The sequence below is a fragment of the Chanodichthys erythropterus genome, chromosome 13 (assembly GCF_024489055.1).
Source record: "Chanodichthys erythropterus isolate Z2021 chromosome 13, ASM2448905v1, whole genome shotgun sequence".
Lineage (NCBI taxonomy): Eukaryota > Metazoa > Chordata > Actinopteri > Cypriniformes > Xenocyprididae > Chanodichthys > Chanodichthys erythropterus.
In genome coordinates, this window is record NC_090233.1 from 25,956,437 (window position 1) to 25,977,322 (window position 20,886).

The window sequence follows — 20,886 nt, forward strand, 5'->3', positions numbered from 1 at the left end:
TTTTTTTTTTTTTTTTACTTCTGAAGAACTCGAGCCATATTAATTAATATAGTCTAAAAAAAAAAAAAAAAAAAAAAACTTTTAAAGCCTTGAGAGCATACTAAATATTCCCCTTATTTGCCTTGCATTCAGTACTACGCGCCTAAATTAATTGCGCCTAAACTAATTGTGTTTTTATCTGTTTGTGTGCGTGATTGTAAAGTGGATAAAATAAATATAATGGAAATGTTGTGCTGTCATACAGTTTATGATGTAAAAACTATTTAAATATACTGAGGAAACCTGCAACAACACATACTGTGAAGAATAAGGTCTTTCATAACAGGTATGACCGGTTGGTTGGCTAATTTACATGTCACCGCTAAGCATTTTGTTGTTGGGAGTCTACATGCAAAATGTTGGAAACGGCGCCATCTGGTGTTCATCTCCTGAAGGGACAGCGTACAGGAAACTGCAACTCATAATCAATAAATATAATGAGCAGGCCTATATTATGGTAATGAGTTACAATCTCCTATATATATATATATATATATATATATATATATATATATATATATATATATATATATATATATATATATATATAGAGAGAGAGAGAGAGAGAGAGAGTTACAAAGCAGGTTAAATGTATTTAATATTGTTTTAAACATTTAATAAATATCTGAAATTAACACTTTAATTTAGCCTCATAATATATTTCTCTTTCATAAAATCTAATTCTTCACAGACTCCCTTGTAGCCCCTAATTTGAAAACCCCTGCTGTTGGTGATTTTTATTTATTCATTAGTGGCTCTTTTTTATGTACATGTTTTGTAAATTCAAATCTGCATTTCCAGGATCACATATGATGATTTAATATGAATTTACATGTGTGGGGAAAAGTATGGCTATACTAGAATAAACAAAAAAATAAAACAAAACAGTAAGGCCATTTTTAGTATAGCCAAAAATACACAACAAAACGACTTATGCAAGGTCATGGTTTTAATGAGATTTTAAAGAGACAACACAACTATGATCAATGTAAGACACTTTAAGATAATAAATTGCAGTGGAAGAGCAAAACAGCACCAGAATGCATCAATCACATGAGGACATCATGATGTACTGCTTCAGTTTTGTCTGTCCTCTATGCCAGAGAGATATTTATTCAAAAATAATTTTTCCAAATAAATTAGCTTTTTTTTTTACATTAAGTCAGTTGACAACAAGAAGAACAGGAAAAGTCCATTGGTTAAAATAACATCTCTAGCATGTACTGTGTGGCTGCTGTGGACAAAACTGAAATGTTGATGAGTGTTTGCTTACTGACCAAAGTGGGGGGAAAAAAGTCTGTAATGTCAGAAAATGAATCACAAGGCAACTGGAATAAAGATCAAATCATTTAAATAATGAACATTTACATCTAAAAAGCAGCCTGAATGCATTTAAGATTTGATAATTTGGGAATGACAAGTTGAAAACTACAAACCAACAATACACCTATCCATTAAATTATATAAATAAAACACCAATTAAGTCTACAAAGATTCTCAGTCACCCATATCATAACAGAATTTCATAGAATTTAAGAATCTAAGAAATTAATATAGACTTTTTACTTTTTACTGAATATATTTAAGCACTCAATAGAGTGGCTTCATAGTCACTTCTGAAGAAGTCGTTTCTTTATACTTTATGTCATATTCAAGTATTTTTTTCTCATAAAACAGTATCCAAGGTAAAAAAAAACAAACAAACAAATAATAATAATAAAAAAAAAAAAACAGTAGTCAATGTCAGATATTTGGTTACAGAGTCTGCAGACTCTTGTTTTGGTATAATTTTATAAGCATAATTAAAACCCTCATTTGCCATCCATTGTTGTTTGCTTAAAGGAACACGTACACAGAAGCATTCCATACTTGAAGTGTATTAAGAATCAAACAGAAATTATTAGTAGTTAAAGTTATAAAACACCTCTTTTTTTTTTTTTTTTTTTTTTTTAGAATACTACTTTTCTAAAGAAAAGCCAAAGCGTTTAAACCTTCAGCATGAGCAGAACCAACAATAACAGACATCCTCCCTTCCAAAACCGTCAGAGTCTTCCGCAGCACGGACCCTAATTGTCCCTCAAGAGAAAACAAAACCGTATACTGCAGAGGATCCAGTAGGAGAGAGGAACGGCCCAATGAGGAGACTGAGGAGACGTCTAATGGGAGGCAACAGTCATCCACTGGGAGGGAGGAAGATGAGATCTGAAGTCTGCTCGTTTGTCAATGAGAGATCACACAGTGTAGTCCAGCTCTGCATTCATCTTGGTGTACATTTCATAGATGGCATCAATAGTAGCTGTGAAGTTTACTAGGAACTGCCGCACTTTGTCTAAGCATTCTTCGTCCTTGACCTCTCGCCCCTTAGAAAGAGCTTTGAGAAAATCTGATCTGTATGGAGCGGCATATAGTGCTGCCTGAAAGAATGGAGACAAGGGAACGTCAAAAGGTTTGTCCAAGCGTTTACAGTCATCAGAAATAATATATATATATATACACATTTCACTCTTGGGAAAAAGGAAAGCATTTTTAAAAACAACTTTTTAATATAATAAAATATTTGATTTAATATTTCAACTGACAAATGTATCCATTGTTTATTTAATTATTTTTAAAGAAGCTTACTTTAAAGAGTTTCTGGACAAACCAGCCATGATACTTCTTCAATGCCATCTCATAAGCTTTGGTGATATTGACTCTGATGAGGTTAGGGTTGTTTTCATCCTTATCCCCATCCACTAGACTCTGGAGCATAACCTGGATAAAGCGTAGCCCCCTAACAGAAAAACACAAGGGTCATTTAAAGGGTTAATTCACCTAAAAATGAAAAAACACAAAAGGAGAAGTTTAAAGGTGCTAAAGAGGATGTTTTGTATTATACATTTTGCAATATTACTTGAAACTGTCTTTACTAACTGATAAAAGACTATTTATTAGGTGCACTGAAAGGAATAATATTAATATACATCATCTGTGCACGAGGTAGGGCCTTAAAAACATCAGCCAATCGGTTACGTGATCATCGCATAAACGATTGGCCCTCTGGCTTGTCAATCACTGCCGTGACGTTCCTTGTGAGAGATGAGCGCGGCTGCACTCCAGTAACTTTCCACACTCCACAGCCGCTGCATGCAATGTTTTTGTCAGGAGACAGGAGTAACAACTGCAGATTATGAGTTACCTGCGGTGAGTCCGACATAATGAATCCACTAACATGACACAGTGAATGCCGGTGGTAAACACTCGTGTTCCAATATTTGTGCACGAGTTTTGGGAGGCATTCCTTTGAACACATTCTCTCATTTCAAAAACTCAGTAACAATCTTTGGATTATCAGTCGACGAAAAAATCCTCTCTATCACCTTTAAGGTGACTTTTTTTATCAGAATGCAACTGAATGTGGACAAGTGTTGTCAAGCAACAAAAATGTCTTAAAGGTGTAATATGTAAAAAAATTTGCAGTAAAATATCCAGAAACCACTAGGCTAGTTTTATATATTTTGTTGTGTTTTAGTAACAGTAGTACATAATTTTTGCCATCATACAATATGTTTTAAAATTAATTCCATGCCATTTATCAACACAAGCCATCCAGCATTTAATATGATATTCTATAATCGATCTATCTTACTGCAGTGTGCAACAAGTGCCTCACAGCAGCCGCCGAGCGAACGCACAGAGTAACGTTATAACATCATTTTCAACACACTCACATGTATCTAATATGATAAACAGAGCTGCGTTACCTCATACTCATGACCGGAAAAGCGGAAGCAGCACTGGAGACATAATAAACGTTCTGCTGCTCGTGAGGCGTGTGTTGCACAATCGCTCCAGCTCCTTGTTCAGCTCCCACAACACTCGGTCCTGCTCTGCTTCATACTACAGTAACATTAATAATCGCAACCATGAACATGATTTCTTCCCGAGTCCTATCCTCATTATTTTCCACCGGCTGTGAGATGAAGACCACATGTCCCAAGATAAAATGGGATGACAATTTAAATGATGACAATTAAATTTAAAAGTGACAATTCCATTTTTTATGGAATATTGCAGTATTTATTCTAAATGATTTATCTGCGCACATGATTTTTTTTTTGTAATTAATGTGCCCTCATTTAATCTTTCATCAAAATAACTTCCCCTTCCTCTTGCAGCGACATCTCTTCTCTGATGATGTGTTTACTGGTGCAAGAGAGGGACAACCTGTCAATCATGTTAGATAGCAACAATAGCAAAGCACAACCATCCAATCAATTCCCCATGGACAAAATCAAGTCCCGTTCAACTATCGCAGCTTCAGTTTCATGCCAAGTTTAACAGAAGAAATAGGACGTTTAAAAGTCCATGTTATCTTTATGCAACTTTTAGTTTTAAAATCAATAACTGTTTTTCACTTTCACTTCTCCAAAATCACAAAACGAAACAAGCGTTTCAGACACAGCCTTGCCTTTTAAGCCACATGAGGGCAAGTGTTGCTCCTACTTTTGGCCACTCAGATCCATGCATCTCTTTCTCTGCTTCCAAAATGTGCTGCAGGGTTTTATACCTGGAGGGGTTGCTGTCATACACAGCCTTGATTTTCTGTGAGAAAAAGCAGAGGGGTGGATGAAGACCAGGTTGTGAAATTTATAATGTTTAATGCTTATCAACAGTGTATGTTACCAAGTGAACTTACAGTGATGTTACCCGCAATATCAGCCTTGATGGGGGAAAAAACAGCAGAGCCGAGACAATCTAATAGGAAATAAGGAGAACAGGTGAGTATTATTTGCATAGATACAGTACAAACTTTACTAACACTTAAGCAATTTGCATGCATTTGAAATCTCCCCTGAAAGGGTTGCCATGCAACCTATATGAATTGTTATACGCATGTGAGAACCCAACATTCTTTCACAGAGCTGTGAGATAATCCTCTTTAATATACTAGTTTTTTTACAGGAAAGTGTCAGATACACCGTTAAAGTATTGCCACTTCTGATCCCAAGAACTCAGAGTGAACTCTGACATTACTGCCTTAAACAAAGAGCACTGAATAATTAACCGTGCTTAGAGAGCATGACAGATTTCTAAAAGCACCCATGCGGTTCATTAAAGTTTCAGTACCACCCATTATCACATTGAGACCAAATGCATTGCAAGACTGATATAAACACCTGTGGAATTGGAAACACACTGAATCACGGATGTTTCCATTACTGCAACCAATAAATACTGTACATGCTTTGACCATTTTTGTATTACAGTTCTTGTTTAAAATAAATGTTTGATTATGATTTACTGTGGGTTGTTTGCATGCATTCACTGCCTAATTCTGCAAACATAGCATGCCCCCTCAAATTTACACCTCTTTGGCTGGGCTACACATACCAACAGAAGTGTCATTCAAAATGAGCAAAGTAGAAAAAAACTGCATAAAGAAGTTACATATAGTTGTATAGTTACTGTATAGTTAGTTTGATATATATATATATATATATATATATATATATATATATATATATATATATATATATATATATATATATATATATATATATATATATATATATATATATATATATATATATATATATATACAGTCAAACCAAAACATTATTCAGACATTTAGTGGTTGCAGGACACTATAGTTCATTTATGTAATTGAGGATAGCAAAATAAAGTGAACTGTGACATATTATACCCAAAAATTCTTCATACAGTGGACTAACAGTAAAATTGATAAAAAGTTAAGATACATTTTTCTGACAGTTTAACTCTGAGATCTTGTCATATTTAATTACCTTTTTTTTTAACTATAGTGAATAAACTGTGTTAATGAATGAAATGTTCAAGGTGTCTATACTTTACTATAAATAAAACACTAAAAACTAAAATAAATCATTTTAAATGCTACAAGTGAATTTAGACATCACAAAATTGTAATGTATAAACAAATATATATTTATTTCAAGATTTGCCAAAGATTACACTTAACAGTGTTATTAGTAAATTATTATAATTTTTAGAGATTAACTTTTATTGAATGTCAAATAACAACAAAGGTAAACCAAATGTAAAAATAGTGGAAATGAACATGCACATTTAAATACATGTATCTAATCGGTCAATATATATTAAAATATTGACCCATAGCAATGAATTAAAAAAGGCACCAAGAAATTCAGGACTGCCACTGGTGCCCCCTCATAAAAACAGATGTATGACAGGTCAAAGATCGAAGCATGTGTTCCTCAAGTGGGGCGAAAGGTGGTGACAATTCTCAACCAAGGGGAGCCCAACCCCATAAGCCTCCCCTGGCCCCCTGGAATGCGATTTCAACAGAGGATTTCAACCGAATTCAGAGGTGGTCCACAGCAACAACTTGCCCCGAATACCCCAGCTAGGGCGCTGAGTGAGAGTACCATCTAAGTACTATCTCCCATCATAGTAGTGATATGTTCAACAGTGTAGGGATCAGACCAACATAGCCCATTGGAAAGACCGGAATAATCATCAGCATTTTGTACTGATAGCAAAAGAAGCATCTCTGGTTACAGAGAACTCCAAACAAGCTCAAATACTGCTTACAATCCAGCTTTTTCTCTGTGAATGAATGCCTTTAATTATAGGGGGGAAAAAACAAACATTCACTCACGCCTAACAATGCCAGCCCTCCCTCCTGTTCTTTCTGTGTTTGTACTCCAGAAAAGGCTTTTTGTGATGAAGTGTGAACTTTAAACAAGAGCAGGGAAGCTTAATTGTCTTTCTGTGGGAGTTAGTGACATCCACAACAACCAGTGTCCCCAATCACATTATGACATCACACAAACATAAATATGTCCCCAATCACTGCCTGCCATACAAAGTCCACCAACTGAGGTTAAGTGCCTGTATCATTCATTCGTATAGTGCACAGGTCAGTATAACTGTGGACTCCACCTAGAGTTTAGTGTCCTAGAAATAAACCAGAAAATATTTCACATCCATTTAAGATTTACATTTTTTTGAAAATCCTAAAACTATTTTTCAATTTTCAATGAGATTTTAAATCAGACTTATGGGCTCCACTGTAATTCTTTGCTGTCGAATTTTAGTTTATTCTCTCTCCATCATACCCAATTACATCAAGAAAATGACCCTTTTAGTGATGGCTAAAAAAAATAAAAAGGTACATTGAGCTCTAATGTGAACACTTCAGGCTTGGCGTTTCAAGTGGCAAATTCATTTCAAATGCATTTTTCATATTAATACCAAATGAGGCTTTGAACAAAGATGTTCTGAATTTCCGATCCACCAATGAATAGAGCAGGGCAACTCAACACCATGCTAATCAATTTTCTCAACTTCCAAAATCGAGGGCAGCAGATTAAATTATGCATGCAATAGGTTTGTGGCCTTCTTTGTGAAAAGAAATTTGAACCAAAAAAAAGATTAGTCCTCAATAGCAAACAATGGCTTCTGCTTGACAGCTAGGCTTTGTCTGGCTTTACAAACAACTTCTGAAGGACACTGAAGATCTTGATCAGGAGTGGAAAATCTCACCCCTGATAAAGGAGCTGGAATTTCCCAGAAAATCAGATGACATCAGACTACTGATTTCTGTAACAACGCGTGTATAATTATGTAATTTAATCACTTTAAAACTCTTATTCTGTAAAGGCATTACGGTAAAAGTCGTGTATTTATTTGTTACTTTGTTTCCACTTTGAAGCGATGACTGAGGAATGGAGGAATGTGGAAACTAACAAACTTTAGGCATTTTGTAATAGCTATTTGAACACATTGAAATAGCTACTTAAAAAAACTTTTTGACTACCTGAACAAGTTACAGAGAAAACTGAAAACTTTAAAATCTGAAAATTTGCATCAGGCCGTTTCATGACAGCACAGAGTTCATGCTCAAATCTGAGCTCAAACTAGGAGAGATGACGGAAGAACCTACCGAAGAAAGGAGGAAGGTGAGACACCGCCTCGAGAAACGGCCGGGTTTCCACTTGTTTGTCAGCTGGAAGTTGCCGGAACTGGTGCTCCATTAGAAGAGCCATGATTGCCTAAAGTGGGCGAAAGTGACTTTTTTTGCCTACAACATAAGACGAGGACAACACAGAAGAAATGAAGACAGAACCCGGAACTACCGCCGGACAGAACAGACACAGCGTTCATTATTCCAGTTCTTCTAGTAGCGCTGCACAGCACAGCTGGGCGGCCACCTGCTCCGCCCCTTTATGCAAATATGTGGAGCCTCATCGCGGAAACGTTCAACAAGTGGGCGGGGATTTGCAGAGGAACCAATCGTGTCACGGGTGCGGGGACAAAACTATTACTATTAAACTATTCAAGTTTTTAATATATTCTCCTCAGTGCCCACGCTTTACAATATACAGTCATGAAAAATGTTACTGCACATTAAATAGAAAAATATTTTTTTCTGTTATGGAAATATGTAATAGCTATTCAATGTCCAGTACATTGATATTATGCAGATATGTAACAAATGTTATATATAGTGTACAGATTTATCAGATAAAATCTTATTACAAAAGAATTAATTTGTAAAAAGCAAGTTATAGGCATGAAAACACTAAGTTTGGTCTTCCCAGATCCATTTATAATTTATGGTCTCTGTAAAAATGCTGATTATTAGAGAAGTAAAAAAAAAAAAAAATATGAACAAGCTCTCTGTAGATGTTACTTCCCTTATTGAGGCTTAGCTTTAGGCAGATTCCATTTTGGCTTGATTTAATACACGACTGATTATGAGAAGTGTTTTTCTTCACAAAGAAAGTAATGTGAATATGTCCCTTAATTTCACAATTGCTTATTTGTGGATTATTTAAAGGAAATACAATGTTCAAAGAGCAGCTCAGGTTTGAATCTTTGTTGAAAGTTTAGGGGCCTCATATTGTTAATAATTAAAATGTTCTTTACCCTGTTACTGACATTAGAGGTTTAAGCGGGGAGTCTTTCTGACGACAATTAGACACGATTATCTGGTCACCATTAAACATTCATGCAATGTTTAATTCATCCTCCAGTAGGCTTAACCTACAATGACCCAGAAAGTCATGTCATTGTCTCTTTATTAATACTGCCATCAGATTTGCCTCTATCTCACACCTCAGCTGACTGCTCATTTTTAATCAATATTTAATCTTCCAAAGTAGAGTGTTAGACACTGCTGTCACCTTCACTGCAGGTCTTGTTCATGTTTGAAATACCCCTGAAAATCAAATAAAATCAGACGTATGAATGTTATTGAAGGGGCAGCATGCCTGAACTATAGGTCTTGTAATAGTTTTTGATTCTATTTGAAACATTTTATGGCCAATGAGGTGATAAAATGGTAAGGATACAAACATTTGGTATCATTTAATAGATATTTTACATTAAACAGCCTAGAAGAGTTCAATTGTTTATAGGATTGTAAGTGTCTTTGAACTATTTGAATTTTATGCAATGCTAATTTGGGGCTTTGTAAACTAAAAGCAATTTTAAAAATATGTAATTAATCAATGATATTCCTGTTCTGCAAAGACCATATAAAAAGTGTGGGCTTTTAATTTTAAGCTTATTTTTCAGTTTCATCAAAAAACAAAAAAAACAAAAAAAAAATCATAAACAAATATTCCCTTTTTTAAAATTACAGAAATTCTTTGATTTACCACATCTGTTACTGTAACATTTTATATCATATTCCCATATTTGTCAGCTATAAAATAAAGTAGGTCAAGTATTAAAAAAATCCACAACCCCCATAACAACATCGCTTCGCTCTGTCAACCCTGTTTGTTCCTCGCTACTCGCCGTAGGTAACCAGGAAGTAGCGCTGTAACCAAGTAGAACGCTTCCCTTTTGGTTATTTGTTTACGCGTCCGCTGTCGTTAACGGCTTTCCTCTTTACTACATTTTTGTTTACATATTATTCATTTAAATCAGGAGAGCTCCAAAAAATACACGCTTCAGTGCGGTAAACCCAAAGCTTTCAACGTGAAGTGTCAAACTGATTTAGCAACCAGAGCCTAATATACTTAGCGTTAATTGCAGTGCGAGCGATTATACTAAGCTTCAACTACAGCATTAGCACATGTCAAATGCAATAAGCATGTTTTTATAATTAATGTGAATTCAAATTGAGTGCTCCAATGATTGTAGGTCAAGGTCTATCATAAAGGTCCGGTTAGAAATAAAGCTTCAGAACGAAACTCGGTTGAGCAGCAGATCCATGGCTTTACCGACGCTTTCAGCGCACTGGCCGGGTCGCGTGCGGACTCTGGAGAGGCAGCTGGTGCGGCAGCGGGAGCAGGAGGCTCGCTGGAGGCAGCAGTGGGAGCTGCACTCTCAGTACTTCAGAGAGCAGGAGGTCCGCAGCAGCAAACAGGCGCAGTGGAGCTCACGGCAGTCCTTCCAGCGCAGGTAGTGATGGTGAATTAGTTTCATTATTCCTTTAGCTTGTGTGAGTTTATGGGTAAAGTATATAATTGAGAACACTTCAGCCCGCATCATGGTTTGTTCTGGGATAAGTGTATGCCACAGTTTTGATGCCAAGGTTTTCAAAGCACCAAAGATTTAGTTAATTATAGAGACTTGAATAACTACAGCAAAAGCAATGAAAACAGATCCACTTTATATTAAGTGTTTATATACTAAACATTTAAAGGTGCCCTAGAATTAAAAAATGAATTTACCTTGGCATAGTTGAATAACAAGAGTTCAGTACATGGAAATGACATACAGTGATTCTCAAACTCCATTGCTTCCTCCTTCTTATATAAATCTCATTTGTTTAAAAGACCTCAGAAGAACAGGCGAATCTCAACATAACACCGACTGTTACGTAACAGTCGGGATCATTAATATGTACACCCCAATATTTGCATATGCCAGCTCATGATCAAGACATTACACAAGGGCAGCCAATATTAACGTCTGGATCTGTGCACAGCTGAATCATCAGACTAGGTAAGCAAGCAAGGACAATAGCGAAAAATGGCAGATGGAGCAATAATAACTGACATGATCCATGATAACATGATATTTTTAGTTATATTTGTAAATTGTCTTTCTAAATGTTTCGTTAGCATGTTGCTAATGTACTGTTAAATGTGGTTAAAGTTACCATCGTTAATTACTGTGTTCACGGAGACATGAGTCGTCGCTATTTTCATTTTTAAACACTTGCAGTCTGTATAATTCATAAACACAACTTCATTCTTTATAAATCTCTCCAACTGTGTGTAATGTTAGCTTTAGCCGCGGAGCTAGGGCTGGGCGATATATCGTATGCGATTGTCACGCGCATTTCGTCAGTAAAGCCAGTTCCCTGATTACCGCTAAATCGCCATCACCTGCTTTCAAATGGAGCGGCATTTAATAAACAGAGCCGTAGATCACTGATAAGCCACGCAATATCACGTTCATTATCAAAGGCGATTCATCTGCGATATGAACGCGATATTGTGTGGCTTATCAGTGATCTACGGCTCTGTCTATTAAATGCCGCTCCATTTGAAAGCAGGTGATGGCGATTTAGCGTTAATCAGGGAACCGGCTTAACTGACGAAATGCGCGTGACAATCGCATGCGACATATCGCCCAGCCCTATGCGGAGCACCATCAGACTCATTCAGAATCAAATGTAAACATCCAAATAAATACTGTACTTACACATGCTGCATGATGAACACTTTGTAAAGATCCATTTTGAGGGTTATATTAGCTTTGTGAACTTTATTTATGCTGTTTAAGGCAGTCGCAAGCTCGGGGGGTGGGAAGCACGAGAATTTAAAGGGGCAGCAGCATGAATCGGCGCATATTTAATGATGCCCCAAAATAGGCAGTTAAAAAAAATGAATAAAAAAAAATATGTGGTATTTTGAGCTGAAACTTCACAGACACATTCAGGAGACACCTTAGACTCATATTACATCTTTTGAAAACAGGTTCTGCAGCACCTTTAAATTAATGACACAATGCACTTATTGTGTATGTACATGTTGTTATATTGTACTATATTTAAGAAATACCTGCATGTAATTAATTTCTGTAATTACAATGACCCTTCCCTTGCACTTTAATCCACCCTTAAACCAACAAACCTGTCCCAAACCATACCAGTTTCCCACATCAATAGCAGCAAGTGTTTTGCAATACATGAACACAATAAGTACATTGCACCTAACAATTATTTTTTAATGTAAGTACATAGTAGTACCCCCAATATCAAGTGTGACTAAGAAGACATATAACAGGGGTGATGATGAACTCCGGTCCTGGAGAGCTACAGTCCTGCAGAGTTCAGCTCCAACCCTGATAAAAACTCACCTGCCTGAAGCTTTCTAGTAACCCTTCAGACCTTGATTAGCTTGTTCAGGTGTGTTTGCTAGGGTTGGAGCTAAACTCTGCAGGACTGTGGCTCTCCAGGACCGATGTTCTCCACCCCGGACATATAATAAGCATATAAGTAACATACAATAAAATAACGTTACATAAATATACAGTAGATAAGAGAATAATGAACAAAATGCCATATACAGTGCCTTGCGGAAATATTCTTACCCCTTCATTTTTTCACATTTTGTTATGTTGCAGACTTATTCTAAACTGCCTTAACCTTATGTTGTGTTCGGGTCATTTTGACTGGGAGAGGATTTCCCTTTTCCTGAAAATGTTAATGTTATTACATTAGACTAGAACTTACTTTGCTCACACAGCATATAACTACTTCACAAAAATTTTGGGAATTTTTTCCACCTTGTACTTGTGGCGTTCCCAGTCAAAAATGACCGGCCTACAAAACATAGCTTATAAATATCTTCTCATCCTTTATTTTCACAGAATATTGGATTCAATCTTTTTGTTAACTTGTTTTTTTTTTTTCAAATAGGACAGGTTTTATATTTCTTATGCACCTCAGTTTTTTGTGTGTGAAAAAAGCAGTATTTTTTGATCATTTTGTCAGTGTTCAATAACATATGAAAACAGTTGCATAGTGTTTATCACACTAGTGTGCTTTAAGAAACTTTCTAAAATATAAATATTTAGTTTTAATGCACTCAGTAACATAATTCATTTAAATTGTTAAATGTGACAATGTAAATCTCATTTGTTTAAAAGACCTCAGACGAACAGGCGAATCTCAACATAACACCAACTGTTACATAATAGTCGGGATCATTAATATGTACGCCCCCAATATTTGCATATGCCAGCCCATGTTCAAGACATTACACAAGCCAGTATTAATGTCTGGATCTGTGCACAGCTGAATCAACAGACTAGGTAAGCAAGAAAGGACAATAGTGAAAAATGGCAGATGGAGTAATAATAACTGACATGATCCATGATATTTTTAGTGATATTTTTAAATTGTCTTTCTAAATGTTTCGTTAGCATGTTGCTAATGTACTGTTAAAAGTAACCATCATTTCTTACTGTATTCGCGGAGACAAGAGCCGTCGTTATTTTCATTTTTAAACACTTGCAGTCTGTATAATTCATAAACACAACTTCATTCTTTATAAATCTCTCCAACAGTGTGTAATGTTAGCCTGTTAGCCACGGAGCACTATCAAACTCATTCAGAATCAAATCTAAACATCCAAATAAATACTATACTCATAGGAATCGATGCATGCATGCAGCATGAATGACGAACACTTTGTAAAGATCCATTTTTAGGGTTATATTAGCGGTGTGAACTTTGCTGGTTAAGGCAGTCAAGAGCTCGGGGGTGGGGGAGCGCAAGATTTAAAGGGACTGCACACTGAATTGGTGCATATATAATTATGGCTCAAAATAGGCAGTTAAAAATATTAATAAAAAACAATCTATGGGGTATTTTGAGCTGAAGCTTCACAGACACCTTAGACTTATATTACATCTTGTTAAAACTGGTTCTAGGGCACCTTTAATTTTACTATTTTATTATTACTTTTAATTTGTTATTGAATAGTTCTCATATTACTATGATTGGCTGGTTTCACTTATATAGTGAATGATAGAATATAAAAAAATCACACACACATTTTAACAATTTATTTAAATCCACTTAAAAGATTTAAAACACACACACACACACACACACACACACACACATATATATATATATATATATGGCTTTTGTATCCACAGTAATGATGAAAACAAGTTATGTTTCTATTGCAAAGTTACAAACTTCTTTTCTTGGCCTTTTAGTATGTCAGCGTTTCAGCGGGAGCGCATGAAGGAGGAGAAGCAGCGGAAACTAGAGGAACGCAGGGAGCGTCTGAGGATGATGCTCCAGGAGGAGAGAGACCAGTTGGAGGCAGAGCTCAGAAATGTTCGCCCAGACAGAGCCACACTGCCTAGACAGCTGGTGGAAAAAACAGATGCTCTCCGATCTGCAAGGGAAGAGAGGAGGAAAAATGTATGGACACTAATTTTTTTGTCATAAAATGATGTTAATAATGAATGAAGATATGAATAACATCAGTTAAAAAGTGCCTGATCTGATTTGTTATTTTTATTTTCTTCAGCTTGCACAGGAGCTGCTGAGGGAACATTGGAAGCAAAACAACTCAGATCTGCGGAAGGTCAGTCATATATCAGTAATAATGTATATGAAGAAAGTTAGTTATTAGTATTACTATGAGGTCATTTCGCCACCATGGAATTATAAGGTTCTATCTGCAGGTTTTGGAATTATAAGGTTTTGAGATATTGAGCTTTTGCATTCCATACTCCTTTGTAGATAGAAACTATTTATGTTCTTAAAAAAGACCCAAAATTTACACAACTCAAAAAAAAAAAAAAATCACATAGTAAAAATTAGTAAGAACAACTCAATTTTGACAAAAATGTCAGAACCTTATAATTCCAAAGTGACAATTTGTAAGGAAACACATTTTTTAAAGTATGAATTTATATACACTACTGTGTTATTTTATTTATTTATTTATTTTATCATGAACCAGACATGACTGTAAGTTAATAGGCCATGTGATGTGTTTCTTCCATGACTGATCTGTAACTCTGACCTCGGGATTTGGTTCCAAACATGCAACCACTTCTGGAGCATTATTTAATCAGACATCTCAGTGTCTCAAATGTTTGTGTGTACAGGTAGAGTCAGAGTTGCACAAAGATCACGTTGTGAGCCAGTGGCAGTTTCAACAGCAGGAGAAAAAACAGGTAAGACATTCACAGGAAGTGTTAAATGCATGAATGCTGACCAGTTGAGCATCACATAACATTAACCATCTTGATTGCCATCTTGACATATGTGAACAAATAATATTAGTCGTGTCTTTTAGACGGTTCTAAGAAAATTACAATGTTTCTGTTATGTTATTGTAACTCTGTTCTGTAACACTCAGGCTGATGATAGAACTCAGGAGGAGAAACGGCGTTTTGAGAACGAGTATGAGAGAACCAGACGGGAGGCTCTGGAAAGAATGAAGGAAGAAGAGGAGAAGAGAAGACAGGAGGAAAAGAAGCGAGCTGAAGACCTCCGCAAACAGATGGAGGAGCTCAAACTACGAGACCAAGAAGTACAGATTTATCATAGAACAGACTTATACTTCTAATGCATTGTTAAGTTGTGTCTGTCACAACAACAACAACAACAACCATGTTACATAAAACAAAGGCCATAAAGATTAAGCAAGCTGATGAAGGATAAAAACATTGACAACCAATCAGAATCCATCCTGCTTAAAGAGCTCGAGCATTTAAAGCGACAGACGACAAAACTGCAGTGTGCTTAGAATAAACAGAGTGATAATGTCCGCTGGTGTGGATGCTAATATAGTTATTATTATAGTTATCTTTATAGTTATCGTTGTTGTTGTTGTGAACAGGCCTTTGGAAGTATTTTTCATTGTTAGTTCATGTTAACAAATGGGTCCTTACTGTAAAGTGTTACTCTTTTATTAATCTGTGATATTTTTAGTTAGTTAAGTTTTTATTAAAATAAAAAACTAAATAAAAACATTTCCTAAATAAAAAAATAAAAGCCACTAGAAGCCATGAATTTAAGGTTTAGTAAGTGAGTTTTTATACATTCCATTTCTTTTATTTGTTCCAGGCTGAGCGTCTTAAGCAGGAACAGGAAGCTCTGATGTCTCAACGCTGGGAGCTTGAGAAGCTTGAGGATGAGAGGAAGAGGATGGAGGAAAGCAGGAGGAAAACTGAATTTGGGTAAAATATTTAGACAAGTTGGCAGATTTATTTCTTCTGCAACTGTTATGTTGTTATCGTAAACTAAATATCAAACTATTATAAAAATGTTTGATAATTGAAATAAATATGAAATAAAAAAAATCAAATAAATAAATAAGTAACTAAATATTAGATGAAAAAATTAAACTAAATGAAAATCAGATGTTGCATTGGCTACTAACTGAAGTAAAACAGCATATGCAAAATTATTTAGAAATATAAAAAACTAATAAAAATGACAAAAGCACAAAACTAAAATCGAGATGAAAATTGAATATATAAAAATAAAAGCTAATAAAAGCTGTAATAGAGTGCAACAATGCCTGTCCCCTTTTTAAGAGGTGTTGGTTCTGGGATTATTTTTTCCATTTATTTTTTTCCATTAGTATTTTAAAAAAGTCTTATAAGAATTATAAACCATAAACCAAGCCAATCAACAAAAAGACAGGTACAGGTACAAGACTGTACCTGTAGCTCAGTGGTTAGAGCATGGCACTAACAATGCCAAGGTCATGGGTTTGATCCCAGGGATTGCACATAGATACAAATGTATAGTATAAGGCAATGTAAGTCGCTTTGGATAAAAGCGTCTGCCAAATGCATAAATGTAAATGTAAAAAATGTAAAAGACTGTGTACTTAACTGCTTTAGTGAGAGAAAGAACTACAATCCCATTGTGCATTGCAAAAAGCATAATCAAATTAAAAACAATGAAGAAATGTATAACTACTTATTTACAAATGTTGATTTTATATATATATATATATATATATATATATATATATATATATATATATATATATATAATATACACACACACACATATTACTTTTTTCGACCCTCTCATTGGTGTAATTTTCTGTACAGCATCATGGGTATTGTAGTTTTTCACCAGAAACTCCTCTGTTAAACACAAATACCATGGATTAACAATCTTGTAGCTTACAACAGGTCTGAATGAATGGAGTTTTTATTTCCGAAACCTGACTATTGCACTAGTATAGTATATAAATAATACTAAATTAGTAGCCTAAAGCCATTGTACTCTGCTTCCAAAGGCATTTCCTGACTCGTCAGTATCGTGCTCAGCTGAAAAGGAGAGCACAGCAGGTCCAGGAGGAGCTGGTATGTTATAGTGAAAACTGAAGTTTTTACCTCTTTTAGCCCCAGAACTCAATATAGTTGGTCCTGACTGAGTAACTGCAATAACTTTCCTGTCCACCAGGAGGCAGACCGCAAGATCCTGGCGGCACTGCTGGAGGGAGAGGTGGAGGAGCAGAGACTGGAGAAAGCCAGAAAAGAGAGAGCTGTCGCTGACGCCGCATGGATGAAGAGAGTCATAGAGGAGCAGCTCCAGCTGGAGAGGGAGAGGGAGGCAGAGTTTGATATTTTATATCGGTAAGCACAGTCAGGATGTGTTTTAAGAACTTAAAAATGCGTTTGTACCTAGAAGTCAAACTCATACTCTGTTTTTGTTTGCCGCCTGCAGGGAGGAAGCTCAGCGTGTTTGGGAGAAGAGAGAGGCAGAGTGGGAGAAAGAGAGGAGAGCCAGAGAAAGACTGATGCGAGAGGTGAGACAGTGCACAGCATGCCTGAGGCTGACGGCCAACAAATCAGCAGTCACATGCTCAAACTTTGGTTTTCTTTTATTAAACCCCCTTCAGCAGAGCTCTTTGCTTGCATACTTTATATGAATGATTTTGTGATGTTTTTAATTTTTTAAAATGTGTTCATATAATGAGGAATTAAACCATCCTCAATCTTTTGAGCGTAAAAGTAGTATAGAAATTGAGAAACATCTTCCCCAGACTCATTCTGAATTTGCCAATGTCAAAAAGATGAATACATTAATATGACCTTAAAACCCTCAGCTAGCAAGTAAGTGCTGGATCTCATTTCATATGTAAAGAAGGTGTTTACATATATATATATATATATATATATATATATATATATATATATATATATACTATATATATATATATATATAGAATAGAATAATTATTTTTGAAATGACTCACTTGACCTTTAAATTGGATTTTGAAGTAGAATTATACAATGATAATGTATACTGTAGAACTGTAGTTAAATAGCTGACAGTTTTTGTGTTGGAAGTTAAATATTTTTAAACTATGTTTGACAGGTCCTGGCAGGACGTCAGCAGCAGTTGGAGGAACGAATGCAGGAGAACAGGCTGGCGAGGGAGGAGTCTCTGCAGAGGAGAGAAGAGCTCATCCAACAGCTGGAGCAAGAGAGACTCACTCTACGCCAGGAGAGAGAGCAGCAGGAGGGATCCCGCACAGCTCGCATGCAGGAGATCAATGCACAGGTGTGTGTATAGTAGCACTACACTTGCTCTAGTATACGAGTTATAGATGTCTTCAATAGATGTGTTCGTCCAACAGGTGGCGCAGAGGCGCAAGGAACAGTGGGAGGAGCAGCAAAGACAAGAGCAGGAAGAAGTACAAGAGAGGGAGGAGCTTAGGCTGCAGGAGGAGGAGCTTCGTCTTGAGACAGAGAGAATGAATCGACAGGGCTACCAGGCAAGAGTGAGTGAAGATTAAAGTGTTAATGAAGACCCAGTGTTTATGTGAAAATAGATTTCATGTGCTTTGACATGTAATAACTGATTTATTTTTTCCATCATGGCAGATTCACAGCAGACCCCGGTCAGCATGGACATGAGGGCGCTTTTACAGGAAGAATTTTTGTGCCACATCCCTTATCAGATGCTAGGATGCATTATCGGGGATATCTATGTCCATGCTGATCTCGGCCACTTTGTGCTTTAATGAGAGCCAGTTTAGAGATTATTTTAATATATGGCCCATATATTGTTTATGATTTACATTTTCCATAAATAGTTGTTTAGGTAAGTTCTCAATTTTAAATTTCAATTGCACTAGTCCTGAGGTTTGCATGTAGGGCTGTTTTTATACGTAGATTGTTTTGTATAGACCAATTTCAATGCTGACAAGGTTTTCAATAAAGATGTAATAAAAAAAATAAAAAATGTTATCTATTTTCTAATTCATTCATATATAAGGAAGAATTTTAACTGGACGGCAATGTGTGCAAGCAGTAATATAAAAAAAAATATGCAAAAAGTAACACACAGTCAACACTGCAAAAAAGTTTATTAAGTTTTAAAAGTGAAGTGTTACAATATTATGTTATTATATTAAAAATAACTTAATTATATTACTTTTTAATGTGTTAAATTACTTTTGCATTACTTTTTCTCACCTGGTCTGGGCTTGCTTGTTTTTTAATGACAAAAAAAGTTATATATTTTTGGCAAATGTAAAGGCCCTTTCAAAACAAAAGTGAAATGAATATGCCTCAGGCTGAAGGAAATGCAAATTCACATCTATTATACAGTAAAGGGCACAGCTCAAACAAAACTTTCAGATGTGCTGCCATTCCAGATCGCAGAAGAAAATTATTAAAAAATAAATTAAGCAATTAAAAAAAAAGAAAAAGAAACAAATGTGATGTTTAACAAATCATGTTTGCTTATTGCCATGGTTGAATTGGATCATCGAGAGTGAGCAGTAAGACATTTGTGTTAATAAAATGAGATTAAATACATAAATTACATTTGTGCAATTTAACATGTCATTACTGCAGCTTCTTGTAATATTCTGAGTTTGCATTTGACTGATTTTATTCATTTTGAGGAATACTGAATCTGTTTTTCTGCAAGTGTTGAGTAAATGTCTGCTCGCATTTAGTCTTGCACTACAGTAACCATCATGTTCACACAGTGCACGCAACGCCTCTGCACTTATTTCCGATTTCACTTTATTTTCTTTGTTTTCCCATTCAGTAAATGGGAAAACAAAGGAACTGGTTACTCATATGAAAGAGTAACTCGGATATTTTGTTGTAAATTTAAAAAGAAGTGAAAACTTGAAAAAACTAATCTGATTACGTAATTCATGTTACTTGTAATGCGTTACCCCAACACTGATTATAATTAACGCTGATAAGTGAGTTTTAAATGAACGGTTTACATTTGTGCTGGCTCATTGTTCTGAAATTTAAAAACATTGTTTAGTGTTAAATTAAATCATTTTGTGCTTATTAAATCATAGTAAATTATGAGCAGAATAAGAACAAGTAAAACAGGAGAAGAGGTTTTGTTGGTAGAAATAATCTGGGGTAAGGTTTATCTCTTATTTTTCATTTAATTAAATGGCTCACTTTCTGATATGAACAAAAACTCTGGAGCAACAATTAAAGCTCAAAATTATAAATTATGTTTATTTAAAAAATAAAGAACACATTTTTGTTTTTTTAACCACAAGCATAGCAATAATATTAATTAATGAGTGGAAGACCAGTTCATCTGAATAACTACAAACACTCAAACAAGGGGACTTTAACACTGAGCTGCAAGTCACTGACTCTTAGCTCTAATAACACTGAGCAACCGGTCCACTGCACAACTGTTGGCTAGGTCTAACCTGATCAGGTTAGATCAAAACACTTAGTAGAGAGGAAATAAAAAAAAAGATATGCAAAGAGCTGCCTGAACATTGAAGTGAATGTACAATATGAAGAACTATAGAAAACTAAAACACATCTAAAGCATAACAAAAACAGCATCAATCTGCTGGTGGAGATTGTTTCATCCTCATATACTCATCTGCAGTGAATGTA

The 20,886-nt window shown here is 35.5% G+C and overlaps 2 protein-coding genes across 3 annotated transcripts; one reads left to right on the plus strand and one right to left on the minus strand.

The window, feature by feature from the left end:
- Positions 1 to 951: 951 nt before the first annotated feature.
- gltpa (glycolipid transfer protein a) lies at positions 952 to 8,234 on the minus strand. Its single transcript, XM_067406290.1, has 5 exons — positions 7,967 to 8,234; positions 4,718 to 4,776; positions 4,490 to 4,623; positions 2,662 to 2,812; positions 952 to 2,453 (listed from the first exon to the last, which is right to left on the minus strand). Exons 1-5 carry the CDS (start codon positions 8,067 to 8,069, stop codon positions 2,271 to 2,273), a joined length of 630 nt encoding a protein of 209 aa, XP_067262391.1. The 5' UTR covers positions 8,070 to 8,234; the 3' UTR covers positions 952 to 2,270.
- Positions 8,235 to 9,844: 1,610 nt separating this feature from the next.
- On the plus strand, positions 9,845 to 19,206 carry tchp (trichoplein, keratin filament binding). Of its 2 annotated transcripts, none has more exons than XM_067407523.1 (12): positions 9,845 to 10,437; positions 14,218 to 14,428; positions 14,538 to 14,594; positions 15,100 to 15,192; positions 15,378 to 15,551; positions 16,088 to 16,200; positions 17,280 to 17,346; positions 17,447 to 17,619; positions 17,711 to 17,792; positions 18,365 to 18,550; positions 18,627 to 18,770; positions 18,874 to 19,206. In XM_067407523.1, exons 1-12 carry the CDS (start codon positions 10,247 to 10,249, stop codon positions 18,904 to 18,906), a joined length of 1,524 nt encoding a protein of 507 aa, XP_067263624.1. In that variant the 5' UTR covers positions 9,845 to 10,246; the 3' UTR covers positions 18,907 to 19,206. The 2 variants fall into 2 exon arrangements, with proteins under 2 accessions (XP_067263624.1, XP_067263625.1); XM_067407524.1 differs by having other exon boundaries at positions 15,124 to 15,192.
- Positions 19,207 to 20,886: the final 1,680 nt, after the last annotated feature.

Excerpts from the sequence above, each read along its gene's own strand:
- tchp (XM_067407523.1), top strand. The coding sequence starts at position 10,247 with ATGGCTTTACCGACGCTTTCAGCGCACTGGCCGGGTCGCGTGCGGACT. Across the intron at positions 10,438-14,217 it reads CGGCAGTCCTTCCAGCGCAG|TATGTCAGCGTTTCAGCGGG; the intron begins GTAGTGATGGTG and ends TTGGCCTTTTAG. Across the intron at positions 15,552-16,087 it reads TCAAACTACGAGACCAAGAA|GCTGAGCGTCTTAAGCAGGA; the intron begins GTACAGATTTAT and ends TATTTGTTCCAG.
- gltpa (XM_067406290.1), bottom strand. The coding sequence starts at position 8,069 with ATGGCTCTTCTAATGGAGCACCAGTTCCGGCAACTTCCAGCTGACAAA. Across the intron at positions 4,624-4,717 it reads ATATTGCGGGTAACATCACT|AAAATCAAGGCTGTGTATGA; the intron begins GTAAGTTCACTT and ends TTTTTCTCACAG. Across the intron at positions 2,813-4,489 it reads GCCCTCATGTGGCTTAAAAG|GGGGCTACGCTTTATCCAGG; the intron begins GCAAGGCTGTGT and ends TTTTTCTGTTAG.